This window comes from Juglans regia, chromosome 5 (genome assembly GCF_001411555.2).
Source record: "Juglans regia cultivar Chandler chromosome 5, Walnut 2.0, whole genome shotgun sequence".
NCBI classification, from domain to species: domain Eukaryota; kingdom Viridiplantae; phylum Streptophyta; class Magnoliopsida; order Fagales; family Juglandaceae; genus Juglans; species Juglans regia.
Genome location: NC_049905.1, coordinates 22,261,397 through 22,284,535, shown reverse-complemented (window position 1 = coordinate 22,284,535; position 23,139 = coordinate 22,261,397). Strand labels below are relative to the sequence as shown.

Sequence of the window (23,139 nt, the reverse complement as noted above, 5' to 3'; positions counted from 1 at the left end):
TTGGAGATATATGACTTAATATGTTTTCCCTAAAAAGGACAGGCAAGGCAAGGTGACGCAAAATGGAAATAAATAAAAGAAATACAGAATAGATGCGTGGAGAGAGATAAAAATAAAGAGAAAAGTCTATGGCTTGGATTTTATTAATTATTTTGATCACTCAGCGGTGGGCCGGAGTTGTTGTCCTCACACCAACAACTTCAGGTGGGTCAACGATAAACAGGCAGGAGTTCGTGAAGGGCACGAAAGCACGACACTTGGAGACACAATACAAAGTTAAAAGTAGGTAATCTCGCTTTGGAATCACACGAGACGGCTACTAACTGCATAAACTCTCCAAAACACTTGTGTTCGATGCTCCTTCCTCCAGCGGATAAATCATAAGATGTTGTCATAGTAATAGCAAGACAGTGCGTATCAATAGCCCCGGTGGCTTTCTTCTTTAATATGAATCTCAAATCTTGCAATACTTTGTTCCCGTAAATGATTAAAAAAATGAAAAAGAAAAAAGGTCGACTAGCACTACGGTGGTATTCATGGATTGAGTTAGTATTGCATCCACTTATGGATCATATACTTCATTTAATTCAATGGATCAAACCTCTCACGTCACAAACCCTCACAGTCACAGTACAGCTGTTTAATAAATAAATCGAGTCAAATAATCTGCATAACCTTTTTCTATATGTTTAGTCTGAATATGTCAAATAAATCTGAATATTTTATATGAGTTGATCGACACCACTCATTTCTACTCACCTCAAATTCATACATGATGATGATGTCAAACTGGATGGAAAAAATGCATGCATAATTGCACTTCAAGTATCAAAGATCCCTATTTAGGTCATTAATTTTCACCATTAATCATTCACGAGAATACAAACAATGTGGCCAAAACTGCTACAGGAATTGCCTCAAACGACAATCCTCTAATCTCACGCACCAATCGTCCAGAAAAATGGGGTGAGGGGAAAGAAAGGAAAACAAAATTTCAACAATCACAATCACCTACCCTTCTTCTCTTATGGACCCAAAATCACACTAAAAATAACAACTTGTAATATACACATTCTACAAAACTGCTTCATTTTCAATTGCAATGATGACTTTCACACTCAAAAAACTGATTCCGGTTGCTGTAAAGCATCACGCTATAAGGATGGGAACCATCTTATGGAAAAAGAATGGGTGGTAATTATATGACACACAGACAGAACAGGCATAGCAGCAAGCAAGAAAGCCAACTTTCACCGTGGACACTATTGAGAGAGGATAGATTGCAAGGCAAGCTGTTGCTGGGGCTGCAACGAGGACCACGTCTGTGCCAGAGTAGATGGTGGTAAGGTCTGCTGAAGCTGCCTCAGCAGATTAATCATTCGGCTTGCAGTTTGTTCTGTTGCTAGATCCTTACCCGCACATAGAACCTAACAATTTATCACTCCCCTCAATTAGAGAAAATACTGCACTTAAATCAAGTTATGTGGTCACTAAAATCTTATTGTGTGTAGCATATCACAAACTTGAAACAGTGAGTTGAAAAAGTTGAAGCAAAACGATGGCTACATAATAAATACTTAAGCATGCCAACAAGTCAAAAGCTGACTCTAGTACTGGGATTTAAGATGGCTTTTGATAAGACCATGGCATAACTTTAATTTCTTTGGATAAGCAATACATTACAGGTAATTAACACACTAAGATCAACAATATATGGGGCATGGCAAAAAGAATTGAGCTTATATTCTGCCATATATTTTTACTTTTATAAGTAATCAAAATTTTATAAATAAAAGATATAGAGCCTAGGTGCACTAGGTCTGAGCAGTGGTGACCTAATGCCCACATGACGGATCCGCCTGGCCCCTAGGGGTAATGGGCTTAATCTCCATGCCTTACCCTGGGCTGGCGGCTGGGTCTTATATAAATCCAACCATGGGTGGGCAGGGGGCGGTTTAATTAAAATACCACCTGGTAAAAAACCCTCCCACCCGTAAATATATTTAGTTGATAATTCTCATTCATTTTGCAGGCAGAAAGAATCGCAACCTATAGGTTTTTATCTTTTCACCCTTCTCTTTCTTCCACACCCCATGCCATCGCTCTCATCTAAACTTCTTCTCTTTCTACCACTCTCAGCCACTCAGCTCAAGTCTTCCTCTTCGTCGCCTCTCATATGAGTCATCATCTTTCAGTCATCCACTCTGTTGCCTTCTCTCTCTCCCCCTCCACCTCGCACAGCCCTCGCTCTCTTTGCACCTCGTCGGCCATCACTCAGTACCGCCCAATGCATCACAGATTTGCAAGCCGCAGCATCAGCCATCAAGTAATCTCTTTTCTTCCTCTCTTTCGTGATTTGTTTTCTTTGTACTTGGCTGTTGTTTGGCTGTGATTTGGCTGTTGATTGCGGTTTGGCAAGCAAAACAATTTTTTTTATTTACACAGGTGATATGAGTGTCACACCCGTCTGGCCGTTGGACGGGTACAGACGGAATATGTTATGGGCAGGAGCAGGGACGGGTAGTGATAGAGCCCCCCATAGGAGGTGGGGGGCGGGCAGAAGCAAAACCCACCCGTCAGGGGTGGGCAGCGGGCCTAAGGTACACAAGAACTTCATTACATGACAGGCTAAGGGGGAGGCGCAAGCTACTTCAACTAATAAATTGGGGGCATTTGAGGTTGACTGCCACCAGCTGTATTGCTTATAGGATCAAAAATAGGTTCCCACAGGACAAATAAATAAAGAAAGAACTCCAAAAAGTGAGCCCAGTAACTTATGGCCTATTAAATTGCTTTTCCATTTTTTTCTCGAGCATCATGGTTGATTAGTTATCTACTTGTTCAATAAACATTAGGCACGCCTCCAATATTGCTGTGTATCCCCGCACAACTCTGGTAATTTCTAAGTTGCACCAAATGTTCATGGTGGTGTGAAATTGTCCCTAAAGGTAAGAGATTCATAGAACATCCATTTTGGAAGGGATGGAGACCATGTGCTTCATTGTGTATAGATGGTGTATTACCTATTCTTTTTGTCATTGGGTACTTACTAGGTGACATTAGGTTTTTATAAGTGATTCTAGGGAAGCTTCAAATTGACTGGTCTTTTTGAAATCATAGCTCAAATGTGGCTAGCATTTTCCTCAAGTCATTACACCCACTTTTTCTTCCAATACTCAAAAAACAGTCTTTACATCTGATCCACTTATTCTTACATTCTATGAAATTAGCCATTAGATAAAAGAAGATCTACTGGGTAAGGATGGATCTCAGATTTTTATGACATCATACTGACACATAAGAGTAGTTGGCTTAAGTACACATGTTTAAGCTCAGTAAAGTGGTCAAGCTCGGTAAGGTGAGCTAGGAACCAAGTGGGACCTTAAAGTGGTTGGAGGTGCAGGGTGTTAAGGCTAAATTGACCTCTACCCACTGTGTGAAGCGCCTTAACCTTGGGTTGAAGGGTGCCCCCACTCACCATGTGTGGGTAGCTATACTACTATATACATTCCATCAGTGAAGTCAATAGTGTTCAATCAAAATAAAATTAATAAGGAACTAACCTCAGCAAACACTGCAACAATTTTAGGAAGATATTGATTGTTGGGACCTAAAACTTCGCCATCTGACCTGCAGATGTGAAAAAGCTCTTTAAATTATGTAATGGATAAGTTACTGAGACATAAACAAGTTAACAGACTAAAGGAGTAAAGATGAGAAAAGTGGCAAGCCAACCAAGGTTGAAGTCCTTACCTCTCCACCATGGAACAAAGTTGCTCGTGAACAACTTTGGCCTCAATCAAGTCACCTTTTATTGGCAAGCAGTTTAACCATGCAGGAACAACCTGCCAATCGCAACTTTTTTTATAAGGGCGAATAAGATGCAATTTGAGGAAAGGTTTACCAGGAAAAAAAGGATAGGAAAAGAATTATTCTTCAAGTATTTAATAAGAAAATATTCAAAAACACTATTGGAAAAGAGGGAAGAGGGAAGGTTTTCATAGCAATATGGTGGCACCTGAGCTGAATCTATGCTGTCACGATGAAACTGGCAAATTTTTCCGAGTGCAGAAACAGCATTATCATATGCCATGACATTATCAGGCTCCACCGCATTGGGATGCCGTATCACAATATTTAGCCTCGAAAGAGCCTCTGGAAAAATCCCATGAATATTGTTACTACTATTCGATAAATAAGCAATTCAAATACTTTTAGAAATGTAAGCAGAAATACCTCCAACAAGAGGTTTAAACACAGATCCACCAAATTCTGCACAAACCCCAAGGCCATATACAGCTGCCTGAAAGAAATAACAGAACAACATGAGTTAGAGCAATTGCAGACTTAAATCATATCAATTGTAACATTTTAAGGAGTGCAGACCTGTCGAACATCAGGATTTTCATCATTGCAAGCCTCCAACAGGAAAGGAAGAAATGTATCATAGTATCTGTTTCATCCACAATATAAAAATAAATGTTATAGAGCAGATGCAACCAATTATCCCTACTAAACAATGTTATAGAGCATACTTAAGAGCTGCTTCATGACACTGCTCTGCCACATCATCAAAGATGCAAATTGCAATCCTTCTCTCCTCAGGTGTCTTGTCCTTACCCTGTAATCAGGACAAGAGACAGTTCTGAGGGAAGTGAAAATGAAATCATGATATCTTAATTTAACAAAAAAATAATGAAAAAACAAAACAAAAAATGGAATAAATCCAAGAGTTCAAAAGAATTGTGTATAGCATTCAAAGTGTTCAATCACCCTTGGTCTATACAGTTAAAAAAATTAACTAAAAGGCACACGACATCTCATGAGAACGTAAACTAAAGGCGTCCTACTTAGATCAGGCACAGTCAGCAAGATTTTCAAAATGAGGAGGATACACAGCTGGTTACAAATATATTTTCAAAGCAAATGGAATTTCTGTTTCATTAACTTTCAATTCAGCTGCAAAATTGTCTCCAGATTTACCATCCAGATTATGTGATCTTCAAAATAAACCTGAAGAGATAATAAGCTATGGCCAAGGCATGCCTAAAGCAAGAGTGTGTTAATAATCATCAGAAGAGATAAAACACTGCCAAGCAGATGCAACCCTCAATTATGAATAACAATGATATTTTACAGATCCGGTATTAGAAACTATGGTCAAGAATGCTAGAACCAGCCACTTGGGTCAGCGACAAAATTGTTTGGTCACAACTAACGCTCTATCTAGGACCATTCTACAATATCTCAAGGCATGGGAATCTTCACCTTCCACTAGAGCCATATCTACTGTTAAGCACTGGTCACAGCTTCTACCTCATACCCTGGCATATTCAGCACCTTTAATAACTTCATACTCTACTCGAACAGCCAGCTCAAATATCTAGCAATGTTTCTGAAACTTCATCCTTTAATAAAATACTACTATGATGATCCAATGTAAATGTCTTGCTTTGAAATGGCACTATTATTAAGAACAAGACAAAAGTGCAGCGCCCCCTTGCACTTACCACAAGGCTCACTCATGAGGATCTTAAAAAATGTAACATGATATAAAAATTTGATGAATTTAATACTTTCACTTTTAACATTTGGATACGTACTTCAGGACATTCTGAAAAGGAAAACATGGCATTCATATTAGGAGTGAATTATAATTGCAAGATCCCAATACAAAACTTTTCAGTTCATGTCATATTCCCTTGCTACAACTATCCATCTCAATAGGTGCTTCATAAAATTACTAAAATGAAACTTATATTGTTCCCCACACTATACCCATACACCATTGAGTGTAATCCTAAATATTTCCAACCAAATAATTAATGAGCAAGAGAGAGGATCGCTAAAACCAACAGGACTAGTATCAAGTAAATTCAGTAAAACAAATACTTTTTTATTGGTAAGAATGAATTTTATTGATGACATAGATAGGCATAGCCCATGTACATGGCATATACACAAGTGCAATACCTTTTTTTCTAAAAAAAAGTATACAAGAGCAATACCTATGCATGATTGTCTAGAGATACATGAAAGTCATGTAGGACTGGGCGGCAGGGCCCCACCCCACCCCGTCCGGCCCCGCCTGGGCGAGGCGAGGGCCCCATCTGCCGGATGCAGCCAGCGGGATAATCCACACACATCTGGGCACCCCAACGGGTGTGAGGCAGTACAGGCTGGGCCCCCGTCCGCTTTTCCCCCACTCCGCTCCGCATTTTATATATATATGTATTTATTAAAAAAACTTATACATATATTAAAACAACATTCGTTTAATTAATCCCTAAAACTCCCCCCTTTTTTACTCAGACACTCTCTACCCTCTCTCGCACCCTCACGCCGTCGCAGTTGCCATCTACAGGCTGCAACTAACTCCCTATCCGAGTATCTCTCTCCTACATTCTGTAAGTATCCTGAGGACCCAAGCCTTTTTTTTTTAGTTTGACAATGGATGTTTCGGATTGGACTATGAAGGATGGGATTGTGATTTGTGTGTTGTGGAGATTGGATTGTGATTTGTGTGAATTTGTGATTGTATTGTGTATGTAAATTTAGGGTTTCAATCCGGTTTCGGATTAATTTAGGGTTTCAATATTGAAACCCCAATCTGTTTTCAATTAGGTTAGGGTTTCAATCCGAAACCTTAAATGAATCGAGTGGGGTTTCGATATTGAAACCCCAAAATAGTTATGATGTTCATGATTGTATGATTTTAATTGTTGTGTATTTTTGCATCATGTCAAATTTTTATAAGTCAACGGGAATGGATAGTGAGTGAAATCCAAACCCTAGCGTTAGTGCTAGCTCTCATACTCCTACCCAAACCGCTATCACTACCCCTACCCCTACCACCCTTACACCAACCCCTACCCCTACCCCTACCCCTACACCCATGAGCCAACCAAGTACATAACCAGTTTCAGTTGTGTAGTCACACTTCACCAAAATAGAGGGTGATGACCCTAATAACCCCAAGCTAAGTGAAACCATTGTGGTAAAGTGCATGAATGTCACTACAAAAGACATAGTACATCCCAATTGAAAGTCCACTTAGAACGATTTGTCAAGGGTAAAGGGTTTTAAGCATTCTCTAAGTACTAGGAACCTAGATTTGACATTCCTTCTCGCCACATGGTGGCGAAAGATATTATGAAACTATGCGGTGTACATAGAAAACTGTTGAGAAATCAATTGAGGGGTCAAAGAGTTTGCGGATGTGGAAGGTAGATGTGGTGCATTTTCAAGAAACAAAGGTGGAGGTTATTGATAGAAAAATTGTTCATAGTTTATAGGGGTGTTCATATGTGTGCTAGTCTTACTTAGCCTCTTTGGGAGCCTCAGGTGGTGCGTTGTTAATGTGGGATAAAAGAGTAGTAGAGGCGGTAGAGTGTGTTGGAGACTACTCGGTCGCTAGTTTTTTTAAAAATGTTGTTGACGGGTGGGAGAGGGCTTTTGTAGGCACTTATGGGCCAGACGTGGTTAGAGATAGGAGAAGGCTATGGGACGAGTTGGCGGGCTCATATTCTTTATGGGAAGTGTCGTGGTGTATGGGTGGGGATTTTAGTATTACTCGCTTTCCAAGCGAGAGATCAGGGAACTATCATAATTTTGTGGCTATGGAGGAGTTCTCTGAATTCATTTTTGACTTGTACCTCATGGATCTCCCCCTTGTTGGGGTGAGTTCACTTGGTCAAATAGCCAGGGTTGGTCGAGATTGGATAGATTCTTCATCTCACCTTCGTGGGAGCCCATTATCCGGAGTTATGTCAGAAGGCCCCGAGTTAGCTCAGATCACTTTCCTATTTTGCTAGATTGTGGAGGTATTCATGGGGGTTGCTAGTACTTCAAGTTTGAGAATATGTGGGCGAATGGTTTTGTAGAGATGGTGCACGTTTGATGGTCTTCATATCAGTTTGCAAGCACTCCTAATTTCATTCTTGCAGGTAAGCTTAAGACTTTGAAGCAGGACTTAAAGAAGTAGAACTTTGAAGTTTTTGGTAACATCAACAACTAGAAGACTACTCTTTTAGAGGAGTTGCAGGAGTTAGAGGGAAGAGAATTGATGGGAGACACCTCGGAGGGGGTAATATTGAGGAAGAGTTCAGTTGTGACTAATTTGGATAGGGTATTGTTGTCGAATGAGACTTTATGGCGACAAAAATCAGGGCCCTTGGACTAAAAGAATGTGATAAATGTACGAAGTTCTACCAAAAAGTGGTTAATTCACATCAGCGCAACAATGCTATCAAGACACTTCACTCAAGTACTTAAGCTATCTCTTCCCCCTCTGAATTAGAAAATCATATTGTGCATTATTACGAGAACCTGTTTACGAAACCAGCTTGTTGGAGGCCGAAGCTTGATGATTTGTTGTTTGAGGCAATTGATTTGCAGAGTGCAAGCTATTTGGAGAGACCTTTTGACAAAGATGAGATCTATAAGGTCATTACCGGTATGGCTAAGGACAAAGCGCTGGATCCGGATGGATTTTCAATGGGATTCTTTCAAACATGTTGGGACATTGTGAAAGGGGATGTATAGGTTTTTTATGAATTTCACTCTTTTAAAAAGTCTAAAAAATGCCTCAATGCGACACTCATTGCTCTCATTCCAAAGAAACATGGGGCTAAGACAATTGAGGATTTCCGTCCTATAAGTCTGGTTAGTGGGGTATACAAGATCATCTCAAAGGTTCTTGCTAGTCGACTAATCCCAGTATTGGAACAAATTATTTCCAAGCCTTAAAATGCATTTATTCATGGGAGAGAAATTCTTGACTCGGTTCTTATTGCAAATGAGTGTTTGGATCACAGACTATGGGAGGGAGTTCCAGGCATCCTTTGCACGCTTGACATGGAAAAGACATATGATCATGTGAATTGGGAATTTCTTTTATACTTGCTCGAAAGGTGTGATTTTGGTGATAGGTGGATCTCATGGATTCGACATTGTGTTTCCACTGCTCATTTCTCGGTTCTTATTCACGGCACCCCTAGTCCCCTGCTGGGTTTTTTTTTACAATTCTCGTGGTTTGAGGCAAGGAGATCATTTATCCTCTCTTCTGTTTGTTATAGATATGGAGGCACTAGGTCGGATGGTGAAGGTAGAAAAAAGGCTGGCCGGCTGGAAACAGGTGTATTTATCGAAAGAGGGTCGACTCACTTTAATAAAGAGCACCTTAACTAATCTTCCCGAAAAAAGCTATATGCAAGCGCCGTGCGTAACCATGGAGAAGTCAGTGCCCACATGGAAAATAAAACGACACCTTTTCAGTCAAATGGAAAACGATCCCTTTTGTCCACATCCTTCGTCTTCCCATGAACACTCCTTCCATTTGATCCAAATTCCCTTCTTTACAAAATCCATGAATCAAATGCGAATACGTGACCGCATTCGGCTTCATCCCCCTCGACATCATTCCATCAAGCAAAGCCTTCGCCTCCAACGACTTCTTCAGCTTAGACAAGCCCTGAATCCTTATGTTCTAGGTACCAATACCAGGGTGCACCCCATGGTCCTGCATCAACTTCATAACTTTCCCAACGTCCTCGAACCTTTCCTCCTTGATAACCCAACAATCGAGTTCCCATAGCTCGTCGCGTTCGGCTTCACAAATTTCTTCTCCATCTCGCCCAACACCATGTACCCGTAACTCGTAGAATCTGAATCCCAAAACGCCTTTATCACTGTGTTGTATTTATCCAAACCCAGCTAGATGAAATAAAACTTAGGGAACTCGAGTTAAATTCATTTCAGCTCCTTGTAATCCTTGGAAAGAAGACCAGCGAAGAGCACGCATTGAGGGATTTGACAGAGCGGTCGATGCCCAATTGGTCCATTTGCTGAATAGTCTCAATGGCCTAGTAGAGCATTTTGGCCTAGCCGTAGAGTACAATGGCGTGGGATGCAAAACGCTTGGTTTTGAGGTCGGGGTGGGACTTGAGCTCCTCTTCGAGGAATTGGCGGATGACGTCAAAGTGATTGGCGCAAGAGAGCTTGGAGACGGCGACGGAGAAGGGGATGCGGTCGAGGTGGGAGTTGGGAGTGAGGGAAGCGGCGCGGCAAATCTCAAGGATTTTGTGAGGATTTTGCTAGTACTTGAGGAGGGAGAGGGCAGCACGAGTTTTCTCCTTAGAGGTGAGTGGGGTGGTGGAGTTAGGGGATAGGACCGACAACGTGGAGAAGTGGTGGCGTTAGGTGATGGGGCTTGATGCAAGAGCTTGCCGGATTCTATCTGTAGTTTTTTTAAAAGTGACAGGTTGATGGGCAAGTTGACTCCCCCATGATTACCCACCACGACTGTACGTAGAAGAACTGAATCTTCCCACCTAGTTTTTTATCTTTGTTTCCTATGTCTGCAGGGGTGGAAAATAGGATTGAGAAACTCTTTCGAGCGTTTTTATGGGGGGGCCTAGGGAGGAAAAGAAATTTCATCTTGTTAAATGGAATACAGTATGATCCCCAATTTCGAATGGGGGTTTGAATGTGTGCAACTTGAGAACCTTCAATAAAATTTTAATGGGGAAATGGTTATGGAGATACCACTTGGAAGGGGAGTCGTTGTGGAATGAAATTATTGACTCTAGACATGGAAGGTTTTTTTTTTTTTTTTTTTTTTGGGGGGGGGGGTGGTTATGGAAATTTATGAATGGATGGCCATGTTTTAAAAAACATATACGTTTTATGGCCGGAGAGGGTACTAGAATCAAGCTTTGGCGAGATGTGTGGTATGGAGATTGCGCTCTTGATAGGGCCTTTCCAGCTCCTTATCATATTGCAACTAACAAGCAAGCGTCAGTGGCAGATTTGCGGGTATTCTCCCATGGCTCTCACCAATAGAATATCATTTTTAATAGGGACCTTCAAGATTGGGAATTACCCACCGCCTCAGATTTTTTCAGATTGATATACTCCATCGGACACCTTACGGCACAGGAGAATAGAATGCAGTGGAGGTCCAATGACAACAAGAAATGTACAGTCAAGGCGTACTACAAAATATTGACATCACAAGCTAACGTTCACTTCCCTTGGAAGAATATTTGGAGGTCTCGTGTGCCTTCTAAAGTAGCTTTCTTCTTATAAACTGTTGCTCTTGGGAAGATTTTGACCATGGACAATTTAAGGAAGAGCGGGTGTGTTGTGATGGATTGGTGTTATATGTGTAAAAAGAATGGAGAATCAGTAGATCACCTCTTATTGCATTGTGAGGCGACAAGGGTGTTGTGGGATGAGATCTTTAGAAGGGTTGATATTGCTTGGATAATGCCATCGAGGGTGGTGGATTTATTGGGCTGTTGGAAAAATATTCAAGGTTGTATTCAAGTGGCGGCAATGTGAAAGATGGTTTCGTTGTGCATCACGTGGTGTATTTGGTCATAAAGGAATGGGCATTGTTTTGAAGATAAGGAGCGCACAATGGTGAAGCTTCAGAATTTTTTTGTACACTTTAATACTTTGGTTTTCAGCTTTTGTACTAAATGGGAACAATGCTCTTGACTTCTCTTTAATCTACCGTTCATAGAATGTATCTAGGTGTTCGTTTGTATACCTCATCTATACACAGGCTATGCCTATTTCATGCGTATCAATAAAATTGATCTCTTACTTATAAAAAAAAAAAAAGAATTTGCCACACGACCAATACATAGACATCCAAAATTTTAATTGTCTTTAAAGGCACATTTTGTAGATTGTGATTGACAATTAAACAAAAAGATTCTCAAGTTTTGTTTAATTTCCAATCATAAGGGTGGGACCAGTGGGAAGGCCTTGGAGGCCGCAATAGACGAGTGGCGGTTGAAGCGGGTTGTGACAATAACGGTTGACAATGCTTCTTCTAATGATACTGCTTTGGGGTGTCTCAAGAATAAACTTCGAGAAAACAATAAGACAATCATGAGTGGTGAGTGTTTACATGTGACATGTGTTGCACATGTTCTTCTTATTGTAACCGACAGTTTGAAAGATGTGAGTGATTCAGTTGCAAGTGTTAGAAGTGCGGTAAGGTTTGTGAGATCTACACTGGCTAGGCTTGATAAATTCAAGATTGTTGTAAGGGCTGCAGGTAATCAATGCCAGAAGGGGTTGTGTCTTGATGTTCCTACAAGATAGGACTCAACCTTCGTAGGCTGTGTTTAAATGTTGAATTGAGTTGAATTAAATTGAGATGAAATTTGAAAGTTGAATAAAATATTGTTAGAATATTTTTTTTTTATTTGAAAAAGTTGAATTGTTTATTATATTTTGTGTTGAAATTTGGGAAAGCTGTAATGATTAGTTGAGATGGGTTTGGGATCCAAACTGGTCCTTAATGTTGGAGATGGCCCAAGAGTATAGAGAGGCATTTCACTTATTGGGTGAAGAGGACATACAATATGTCAACCATTTAATGATGAGTGGAGGATTGGGCAAACCTAATGATGATAATTGGGTTTTTTTTAGATTTTTGTAGAATGTTTTTGGCTTTTCTACGAGGTCACAACCACCATTTCTAGTTCATTGTACGTTACATCTAATGAATTTTAACGAGTATGTCATGTGAAAAAACAATTGGATGAAATGTATGGAAGTGACCAAACTAAGTTGCGGGAAATGGCAATGAGCATGCAGACTAAGTATGACAAGTATTAGGAAGATTTGGGTAGGATAAACATTTTCCTATATGTAGTTATTATTCTTGACCACCAGTACAAAATTGATAGCATGGTGTATGGATTAGAATTGGTCAATGGGAAGGAATGGGCAAATCACATTGCGGTAAGGGTTAGAGAAACCTTTAAAAGATTGTTTGATGAGTTTGCTGCATTCAGAGGTAGTAACATTCCAGCACATACACTTATCGCATCGCCTCCTCTCGAAGTCGGGATGGGAAAAAGCATAGGTTAGGGTGGGATGAGAGGTTGGAGCAAGATGTCGAGCTTCTTCAGCCTTCATATATAGTTAGATTTGGATAGATACTTAGCAGCAGAGATGCACCTATTTACGCAAGGGTTTGATATCTTATCTTGGTGGAAGGTCCATGATGTCAAGTATCTCATCCTTTGAGACATAGCCAACAGTATTTTGGTCATCCCTATTACTACCGTAACCTCAGAGTCGAACTTTAGCTCCGGAGGAGAACATATTGGATCCATTCCGGAGTTCATTGGCTCCTACCACGGTGGAGGCATTGAATTGCACTCAAAATTGGATCAAAGGGTAGCCAATTCATATTTCGGAGGTGGTAGACTTTATAGAGACCAACGAGGAGACGGGGGGCCAGGCCGGATCCTGGGGGCAACCCGCCCCCGGCGGGTAGCACCCCTAAAGTCATGAATGTTCAGGCCATTAAAATCAATTTCAATCAATTAATGGAATAATAAAATAAAGAAAAATATTCTAAGCTCATTCGTTGTTCGCTCAACCATTGAAACATCTGATGCTTCTAATAGCTACTTGTAAAAGCAATTGAAGATCCTAAATTTGAATAAGATGTTAGTAAAATGAACTTACAAAAATAAACACTCATTTTCCATTTCATACAAAGTACTAGGCTGAGAAACTTGAGCAAAAGGATGAAATAAACATTATTTTCCAAACCAAAGAAGGAAATGAAAACTGGATTTATAATGGCATCAATTTAACATGGTCAAATCTCCAAAAGCAAGCACATCTTCAAAACGTGATCTCTTAATGAATGTACCTCACACAAATTAATCATTTCCGTTGTCCATGAAAGACAAGAATTAAAGGAACAGATCATACAAAATTAAAAATTTTGCTTTTGATTCAAGGGACAAAAAAACTGGAAGAACTTACCCACATAGGTGTTAGATAGGATGACAGCTCATCAAAGAAAGGCAAGAAAGAGGCTTTGAATGTCTTGATCAAAGTTCCCAAAATTTCACCCACCTAAAACAAGAAACAGTGTAAACGCACGAAAAATGAATATCTCTATTCCGTACATATTCGTTTCTAATAATTTGATATTTCTAATATCTCTAATAATCTTCAATATCTTATCTACAATTTGATTGATAAAGCATTTGCTTCTACATTGATGTGCATGACACCAGTGGATATGGTATATGAAAAACTAACTTGGTCAAAAACTTCTTCCTCCTGCTCATTTTCCTCTTTAATCAATTCCCCCTCCTCAGCATCAAAGTCTTCAGCTTTACTCCTCTCTGCTCTCTCTCTTTTTCTACTTGAACTGGCTGTGATAACTTGTTTTATCTCCTCCACAATGGACCTGACTTGGCTTTCATCCAGAAGTGGCCCAGAGATCTGACGAAGAAACACAAAGTTGGCAAGATAGCTTCAAGGGCTTCGGGTAATATTCAGCATGAAAGGAAATTGAAAAGGCAAAATGACAAGGCAGACTTGTACTGAGAAAAATTCAAGATAAAGCTTTTAACTGCAAGGTGCAAACAACATAAGTAAAACAGATTGCATTCAGAAGCACACATCCCAAAATGGGAATGTTGATGATGCCTAAGGCAGTGAGCATGTACATGTAGATCCACAAACAGACCCAGACTGGCTCTCTCACACACTTTGGAGGTTTGGGTGGCTTTTTTTCCTATTAGACTACTTAAAATATTGTCAAACACAAAAAGTGGTAAAACAGTAAAAGGAGACTCTGCTACAAAGAGGAAACAAGTTTTTCTTGTTAAGAAACACATCTGGTGCAGCCTAGTGGTCAAAAGGCCAGGCTTGGGATGAGCTGTAGATTTAGACACCCAAGGTTCAACTCCAAACTAATAGTTCCCCTGGATTACTTGATACATAGTTATAGCACATGGGATTGCATATCTAGGGCTATTCCCCAGGGATGGGTCCAAAGAGCCCCACCATGTTGCAGGTCAAAAAATAAGCTCACACTTACTCTTCAAACCTAGTACAAAACTAGTCTATCACATTCATAAGTGAATACTCAAGTACTGACACATATACATAGACACAAATGCTAATGCTAATGCAAAAGAATGGGTGCTAGAACTTAAAGCCAACAGGATCAGTTCATTGTGCATCTTGGAAGAAAAATCAAAAGTAAAGTTTTAGCCGCTATCTGATCACCAAGTAACCCTAGAATATTGACAGAATAAAGCTTCAGGAGCAACTTCACTAAGATCCTAAGGTTCCATAACTAAAGGAACAAACTAAACTTTTATAATAAGCAAAGTTCAAGTGAACACAAAGTCCTAAAGAAATTGAGATAAGAACGTAAGTAAAGCCCTTTCAGTTTTCTAGGTTACACAAACTTTCAGAGATAAAGCCACCTTATTTACAAAGCAAAGAGATCATCAGAGCCCACCAACAGAATGGGGTTAAGGCTCTCTCACTTGAGTTTCAGTCACTGTACTTCATTTGCTGCAGCAATTTCGGTCCTAGCTAAAACTTCAGTTTCTAGCAGGAAAATGACAATCAGATAGGCAAATTCCAAAACAATTCTGAATTGTTAATATGATTTCAAGCTAGCTAATTGTATTCAGCGAAGAATAACTTCAAAAGACACGATTTGTTTTTTTATAGGTAATCAATGAAAGACACCAAAATTATGATGCCGCGGAAGTTACATGAGTAAACATCCTAGAGTATGACAAACCTGTAAGCATTCATTTATCGAGTCCAACATACTTGCAGAAATCTCTGTATCAGGTTCCTGAAAAAATATTTGATGTCACCCTCTCACATCATAAAACAAAAATTCTAAAGATATCAGAGTAAATGAAAGGGGTAAGGGAAGAAGCATGTACATGAAATGCTCCTCTAAAGGCATGATGTCTTACATAAAAGATGATTACCTTATGTAATGCTTCCACCAGAGCTGGAATAATGTAGTCGGACAATTGCTTGATATAGGACTCATTACGACCTTGAGCTTGCCCCTTCTCCAAGGCTAATTTTGCAGAGCGCAGTAGCTCTGGCATGGCTATGGAGTAGATTTTCCCAATCATGAGGTTTAGAAAGAATTGAAAAGCAGAGGAAAGAAACCACAATGAAGAGTCAATTCTATACCTGAAACAGCTGCTTTCCTGACTTCTTCATGGAAATAAAATTTTAAAAGGGGAACCATAGTCGGAGCAACCTGCATAAGAGATGCATCGATTTCTAAGGATCGAAGTTGCTCAAAAGCCTAGGACAGAAAAGCCCACAGATATGTCCATGGACAAACCTGATCGATCCATGGGAAGAATCCTTCTTTCAACTCATCAGCATAGCAGCACAGCATGTTACAAGCTGTAGCTTTTTCCTCCAGGACACTAGTCTTGATCCCTATCCTTTTATCCCCGAGAGTAATTGTCTCCATACTGTAGTAGGATACAACTCTTAGCGAGATAACCAGTGTCATTTAGCAAGACAAACACAACAATTGAAACATTTCTTGATTAAAATGCAATTTTCCGAGTAGCAAAGATATGACTTCAAATGTAACAGCAAGTTCAATTAGATATGCATGTGTCATTTTGTTCATATATTTGTGTGTGTGTGTGTGTGTGCGCGCGCGCGCGTGTGTGTGTGAGAGAGAGAGAGAGAGAGAAGGGGGGTTTAAGAACATTTGAGAAAAGACACCATACAACAAGATCTATCAAAATTGCAGAAACAAGGAAACCTTGAACTGCTCAAATAATAGCAGGTTCAGATAGTCAGTAAAGTAGCATTCAGAAACTCACTGTACATGCCTAATTTCATAGGGTTTTAAATGAACTTCAAGGATAAAGAATGTGCAGACCTTTCATCATCCGAGTCTTCAATATCATTATCTGAATCCGCAGATGTAATGGTTACATCAGGTTTGAGTTGAGCAGACTGAAGCAAGGGGGGCATGACAACGTTCATATAAGGAAGAAAATCTTGTCCCAAACACTTGCAGAGTCTGGCCCACGCCTATAACATATAGAGCAAGTATCATAAAACTGTAATAGCAATATTAAAATAACAACAATAATATCAGCTTAGATGATCTGATGAAGTTTTCTATGCTTTTTAAATAACAAAAACATACTTGTAGCATGTAACTTGTTGTAGGATCATCTGTCTCCAACTGAGATCCTTGCAAAGACATAAGCACTTCCATAACCTTGCATGAAAACCAAACGTTACATAGAAGTATTAAGTGAATTATACATATATTGTCAACCACAAAATCATGCCCCCTTTCCGCATAAAGAAAGACCCAAAAAATTTGACAACGGTAAATTAACTGGTTGCCAAGACTTCAAAAACAATTTTTCTTCCCAGAAATTGATGAGTTGAAGTTTTCTGCATAGCTGTAGCATTAAATTGGGATTAGATTTAGAACAAACAAACCACATTTGGAGGTCCGTAGAAGTCGAGGAAAAAGAAAAACAAAAGAAGCCCCAGAGAATTTCAGTAGAGAATAAGGGGTCGAAGTGGTTTAAAATTTACCACTTTAGTCTTTAACAGGCAAACTGGTTTAAAATTAAGATGTGTATTCTTAAAGAGAATAGGGGTTGAAGAGAAAAGTAGGTGCTTCAGTAGAATTCTTTCTATACAATGCTAATTACCTGCTTAGCATCATCCCTAAACTTGTCCTTCCCAACAGCCATTCCAACCAAACTAATGCACTCCATAGATTTGGCACGGAGCATGCGGTTAGATTTATCGGTGGCATTCACCAAGATCGCTTTCAGGTAAGGCATAACTGCATCGTAGTACTTTTGGAAATGCTCCTACAGACACACTTTGTGTTAGGCCGTGCCATTAACAAGAAGCCAAAATAAAAAATTAATGACCAGATAATTTTATAAAGTACCTGGGATGAATCAGCAACTGATGCCAAAGCAGTCAAGGCACCCTCTTGCACCATTTGTTTCCCATTCTGTAAAGATACATATAGAATAAGAATTGAAAAGATGATTATGTTTTTAAAAATTAACGATCCCAGTGTTTGCATTGTAAATTTGTAATTTTTCAGCTGATACCTGCAAAAGTACGAGCAATTTGCTCACTATTCCATCTAAGTAAGGTGTTAAGATATCTGGAGTGCAGTTCTCACTGAAGTTGAGCACTGCTGAAGCAGCATGTGCCTGTAGATACAATAATTTGGAGAAAAAAAATGAATATACTACAAAAATAAAATTGATGCATTTAATAACACACTACCATCAGAAAACAAAACCATCCAATTACCCCCAAGAGACAAAGAAGTATGTAGGAAATACACCTGGAGACCAAAGGTTTCGATCTAAATGCAAAAAAAATAAAAAAATAAAAATCAAGCTCCCAATAGGTAGCTAAGAAGCAAGACCACCAATATTGTGATATGAGATTTTTGCAGATATACCACAAGACCCAGTGAATATTTATTTCCCTAAAATTAAAGTAATAGTCCTTAATTAATCTATTCACCTCATCCAACTTTAATTATGTTGTGGCACGCACAAAGAGTTTAAACAAGGTTAGCAAAGATTGAAAGAAGACACTCTATTCTTTCCTCTTGATTCTATTTTGGTTTGAGGAGTATTAATCCATTGCTCCATAGAAATTTGATCCTCCGAGTCCGTGCCCCCCCGCCCCCCAAAACCAAAAAAAAAAAAAAGATTCTTGAAGTTAAGTTCCCCATATGTATTGATATGCAGAAATGATGCAGTCATAAGCATGATTAGGTGGAGACGCACTACAATCCTCAGGCCAAATCTAAGATTTTAAACAGTGGAAAAACGGAAAAATCCTTGTTGCAATGTTAAATCACATATACTGCAAGTTCTGAGAATTGGCCAAAGGTTGATTTCCATTATATCAAAGAATCAGTTTCATTGAAGTTCTCAGAATCTAGTCGTCAGAATCTCTATAGTCCTAAAGCCCCTCAAACATTAACCACGGTCCTTAATGAAGTTCGAAACAAACTCTGGGTTTTTAATAAAATGCAGTACCTTATTTAAAAATGAAGTGTGAACCAAACTTAACATATCAGCAAAACTAAAACAATTAGAATGATTCCAATCCCCATTTGAGTTAAAATTACTCTTAGATCCACAAATAACCACAATCAGTACGCATAAAGAGATTTTGAATTGCAAAATCCAAACAGATTACTGACCTGGCATCAGTAAAAATTTTAAGAAAAAGTAGTATCTTTTATGCTAAAAGGACAGCTACAGCGCTATGCTCCAACTCCAAGCCATACTAACAAGATGTTGGTACAAGCAAAGTTACATCCAGTGACCACAAAACTTCATGCAAAGTTTCAATTCACAATAACCTTCACAATATTCTATCCAGATTCACAAGTAAAACAAGGTGCAAAATACAAATACTAACTTAATTGCTGGACATATTTGGTTTACAAAGTAGCTAAAATTATTTCGAGAATTCATAATATACTGGGAAAAAGACGCCAAACTTTTCAGATCACATATTAGAAAAATTCTACTCATTATCACTACACCACACATGATTTTTTTATTATTTTTATTTTTTTCCCTTACCAAATGTGTGATGTATGGATGATGAGTAGAAGAATGTCTTTAGTTAAGCAAAAATAAAACAAAATAAAAAATAAAAAATCAAGTGTGGTGTGTGGTGTAGGGATGATGAGTAGAAGGGCTCTACATCTTAATCACTAAAGTGAAGGCTGCAAACAATGTAAGTCCCAAGCAACATACCCTACTCAATATTTTTTGCAAGGTACTATGAGAAAAGTCCCAAGTAATTTGTGTATCTCATCCTAGCTCAATCCTACTCAATATGTTTTGTGAGGTAACCATGAGCAAAGTTTGTAGAGAGAGCTAAACAACATAAAATCATTAGAAAGTAATGGAAACAGTAGTTAAGAAAAGAAAAAATGCCCATAGCTGCAACTAACCTGTACTCTAGGATTCTGGAAATCATCCATTGCTGCAGCAAGCGCGGGCAGCACCTGTGCATGGTACCGAACTTGCAAGTCTGGACCCAAATCTGTCGACAATTGCCCAATTGCATTAATAGCTGCCCACCTCACACGGGGGTGTGGATCTTGGAAAGAATTTAGAACCATTGCCACCACATGGTCCAAGTTTTTTAACATCACCTGTGAAAAGAGAGAATGGGTTAAAAATCATCAGAGCAACCAAGGAACGTAATTTCATTTAACTAACAGAAGGGCATGGTTACCAAAAAATATGTGAAAGGGAATAACTTCAAAACATACTGTGGACCTAGTAACCAAAGTTTAAATTACTGCCACGGCTGTATATCAGGCACGTGAAGCTATTCTAAAATTCACCAGCATCATTATTCCATTACCGAATATTCTTTGTCAAAGAAGAATTAACATCGATATAGCTTTAATTATTGGAATTAAGCCACGAGCTACCATTTCCGAAATTGGCACTCCAAACACATTAGAAGGAAGAAAACTATAACTTTACTCGCCACAATAGTAATATCATTAGCATTATCAATACCTTCGAGCAACCCTCGGCGATTTGCGCAAGCGCAATAAGAGCAGCATGGTGCTTCTGCCACTCAGGAGCTGCCAAATATGCAGGCAACTGCTCAGAGGCCACCGGAACAATAGTATTGCCGCCTAAAGATATCGACAGCCGATCCAAACACTCCTGAGAGACGCCATAATTGCTTGTCTCGCCTGCGTCCTCTTCCTCGCTCTCTGCGCTATGCCATGCAGGATCATCCTCGATATCCAGAAGCATCTTCATCAAAATGGAGAAGAGACGGCTTATGAACTGGGGCAGCTTCCGCATCATCCCCGGGGCCCGCTCCCTCGCCTCAGCGAGGGTAATCACGAATTCAATCGCCAAATGCCTTGTCCCTTCCTCCAACGCCTCCGCCTCCGCAATCTGCAGCATGGAGCCCACCACGTCCACCAGCTGCCGCCGTAGGAACCGCGGCTCGGTCCCCGCCAGCTCGATCAACAGCTCCAAGGCCTCCTGGGCCGTTGCTTCATTACCGTTATTCAACGCCTCAGTCAAAGTCGTCATCATCGCCGGCAACAGGTCCTGGAACCGGTCTCGATCGGCCGAATCAGATAAGCACTGGATGAAATTAATCGCTGCGTTCAGTGCCGCGACTTTAACGTCGGAGCTCGGGGACGTCGTCAAGCAACGGAGAAACACGTCGTGGAGGTGTTTGATGTGCGGGGCAAGCGTGTCGCCGATATACTGAGACAACTGTGCGAAAATGAGGAACGCGGACTCCTGAAGTTTAGGAGAATGGGATGAGACGCATTGGAACATGAAAGGAAGCAACTCGGGCCAGCCATTATCGGGCAAGATTCCGGAGGCGAGCTCCGAAACGGTGTCGCACAGCTTCTTGGAGATGGACTTGGAGTCCTCGCGTTGGACACATGAGAGGAGGGTGGACTTAAGGGATGAGTGAGTGGAAGCGGTGAGACGGGGCCAGAGATAGGAGTCATCGCGGGTGAGCTGCTTCCGGAGAAGGATGGCGGACATGGCACGAGCCTCAACGTGAGGGGAGGACTGGAGGAGGTGGGCGAGTTTGAGGGTGAGGGAGTCGGGATCGGTCTGCTTGCAGAGGTTGAAGAGTGACTCGGCCTGGGAACGGAGCTCGTTGGAGGTGGACATTAGGTGGGATATTAAGATCTCGAAAGAGGCAGAATCGGGGCCGAGAACGGCGGCGAGTTGGGATTGCTGGAACTGAGTCGACTTGGAATCCATTATTTTTTGAAGTAATTAGGGTTTGGGTGGCGGTGACGACTGATGAAAGCCTCTGGCGCGCTCTGTCTCCCTCTCTTCTCCAACACACTCTTTTGAGTGCACGCGTGTGTGAGAGATTAGTGGGGGAGAGACAGGCTACGGGATTTTGAGAGCGGAGTTCGAGAATCTGAGATAAATAATTAGCTGTGTTTTTTATGGCAAATTTCATTTTTGCTTTTAATTGTTTTTAACGCTATATGTGTGAACACTTCAATTCATCTTATAACTTGTCCGAAGAATTTAAATAAAAAGAAAATGTTAAATGTATTTAAAAAAATTTAAAATTTTATTTTTTTTATATGTTAATTATTGATATATTAAAAATTATAAAATTTAAAATTTAAAATTTAATGGGACTTATAAAAAAAATATAATTAAAATTATAAGTAAATGTAGCATTATTATAAATAAAATAAATTTTAGATGAGCATTTAATGCTATGTTCATCTTTTCAAATTGGATCATTTAATTCGAATGAAGAGTTTGATAAAATCTCTATCCAATAACTGTATGTTTCACATATTGGTTTTTTCTTCTTCTATAGATAGATCAATAATTTATTTGCCTATCTAATTTGATATTTATTCATTCTGAATTAGCATGTTTGGTTTCAAAAATAGAAGATTTGGATAATGTTTTAGAAATTTGTTAGACGTATTGTTTATTGGGTTTTTATGAAAAGAGAAAATAATTTTGTTAAAAACAAAAATTATATTAGAGCTTGTAAAAGTGAATAGTAGAATTGGAAAATCGTTTGATTGTATTTTTTCAGAATAATTTTTATTGAAAAAATCTATTCATCATCTTAATTTTCATCATCCTCATATCATCCCATGATGTGGCATTAAATGATAAGTTTATAAGTGAAATATAATAAATAATCTCCAATCATCTAATGACACATCATAGAATGATGAGAAGATGATAGAAGTTAGGATGATGAGTAGCATTGCTCATTTTTATTTTGAATATTATAAAAGTTATCATCAATTTTATATTTAAATAATAAATAAGTAATGATGAGATGAAAAGTTTAAATAATATATTTTTTTAAGATTTAAAGATGTTTTGTTTCATTTTGTAAGACTTAGAAAAGTCACGAGAATATAAGGATACCAATCAAACCTAGAAAGACGATAGGAAGTTACTAATGGTTGGAAATTCGGCTAGACCCACAAACGATCCAAGTCCTAATGCGCTGAGAGGAAGCCATATGAGGCAAGTAAGGCGTTAGTTTTTATAGATAAAATTAGATGAGATGAATTAAAATTAAATAAAATATATTATTTTTAATATTATTTTTGTTTTGAGATTTGAAAAAGTTGAATTATTTTTTTTTATTTTATGTGTGAATTTAAAAAAATTATAATGATTAAATGAGATGAATTGAAAAGAGTTGAAATGAGTTGTGAAAACAAATGAAGCCTTATGAACAACAAACAAGCCAATTGGGAGTGAAGCCAAGTGAGAACTA

The 23,139-nt window shown here is 39.2% G+C and overlaps 1 protein-coding gene across 1 annotated transcript; it reads right to left on the bottom strand.

Annotated features, from left to right (window-relative positions):
- Positions 1-815: 815 nt before the first annotated feature.
- Positions 816-21,789, bottom strand: LOC108982486 (importin-5-like). The gene is made up of 20 exons (XM_018953883.2): positions 20,397-21,789; positions 19,817-20,020; positions 17,934-18,038; positions 17,765-17,830; positions 17,517-17,681; positions 16,994-17,068; positions 16,721-16,875; positions 16,163-16,298; positions 16,006-16,075; positions 15,792-15,919; positions 15,593-15,649; positions 14,086-14,271; positions 13,804-13,896; positions 4,536-4,621; positions 4,387-4,453; positions 4,237-4,303; positions 4,019-4,155; positions 3,754-3,845; positions 3,564-3,630; positions 816-1,427 (listed from the first exon to the last, which is right to left on the bottom strand). Exons 1-20 carry the CDS (start codon positions 21,624-21,626, stop codon positions 1,263-1,265), a joined length of 3,351 nt encoding a protein of 1,116 aa, XP_018809428.1. The 5' UTR covers positions 21,627-21,789; the 3' UTR covers positions 816-1,262.
- Between the last annotated feature and the right edge of the window lie 1,350 nt (positions 21,790-23,139).

What these genes read in the sequence shown, in the direction of transcription:
- LOC108982486 (XM_018953883.2), bottom strand. Translation starts at nt 21,626, where the DNA reads ATGGATTCCAAGTCGACTCAGTTCCAGCAATCCCAACTCGCCGCCGTT. An exon ending in TCCAGAATCCTAGAGTACAG is followed by an intron (nt 18,039 to 19,816) that starts GTTAGTTGCAGC and finishes TTGTATCTACAG; the next exon opens with GCACATGCTGCTTCAGCAGT. An exon ending in CAACAAGTTACATGCTACAA is followed by an intron (nt 16,876 to 16,993) that starts GTATGTTTTTGT and finishes TATATGTTATAG; the next exon opens with GCGTGGGCCAGACTCTGCAA.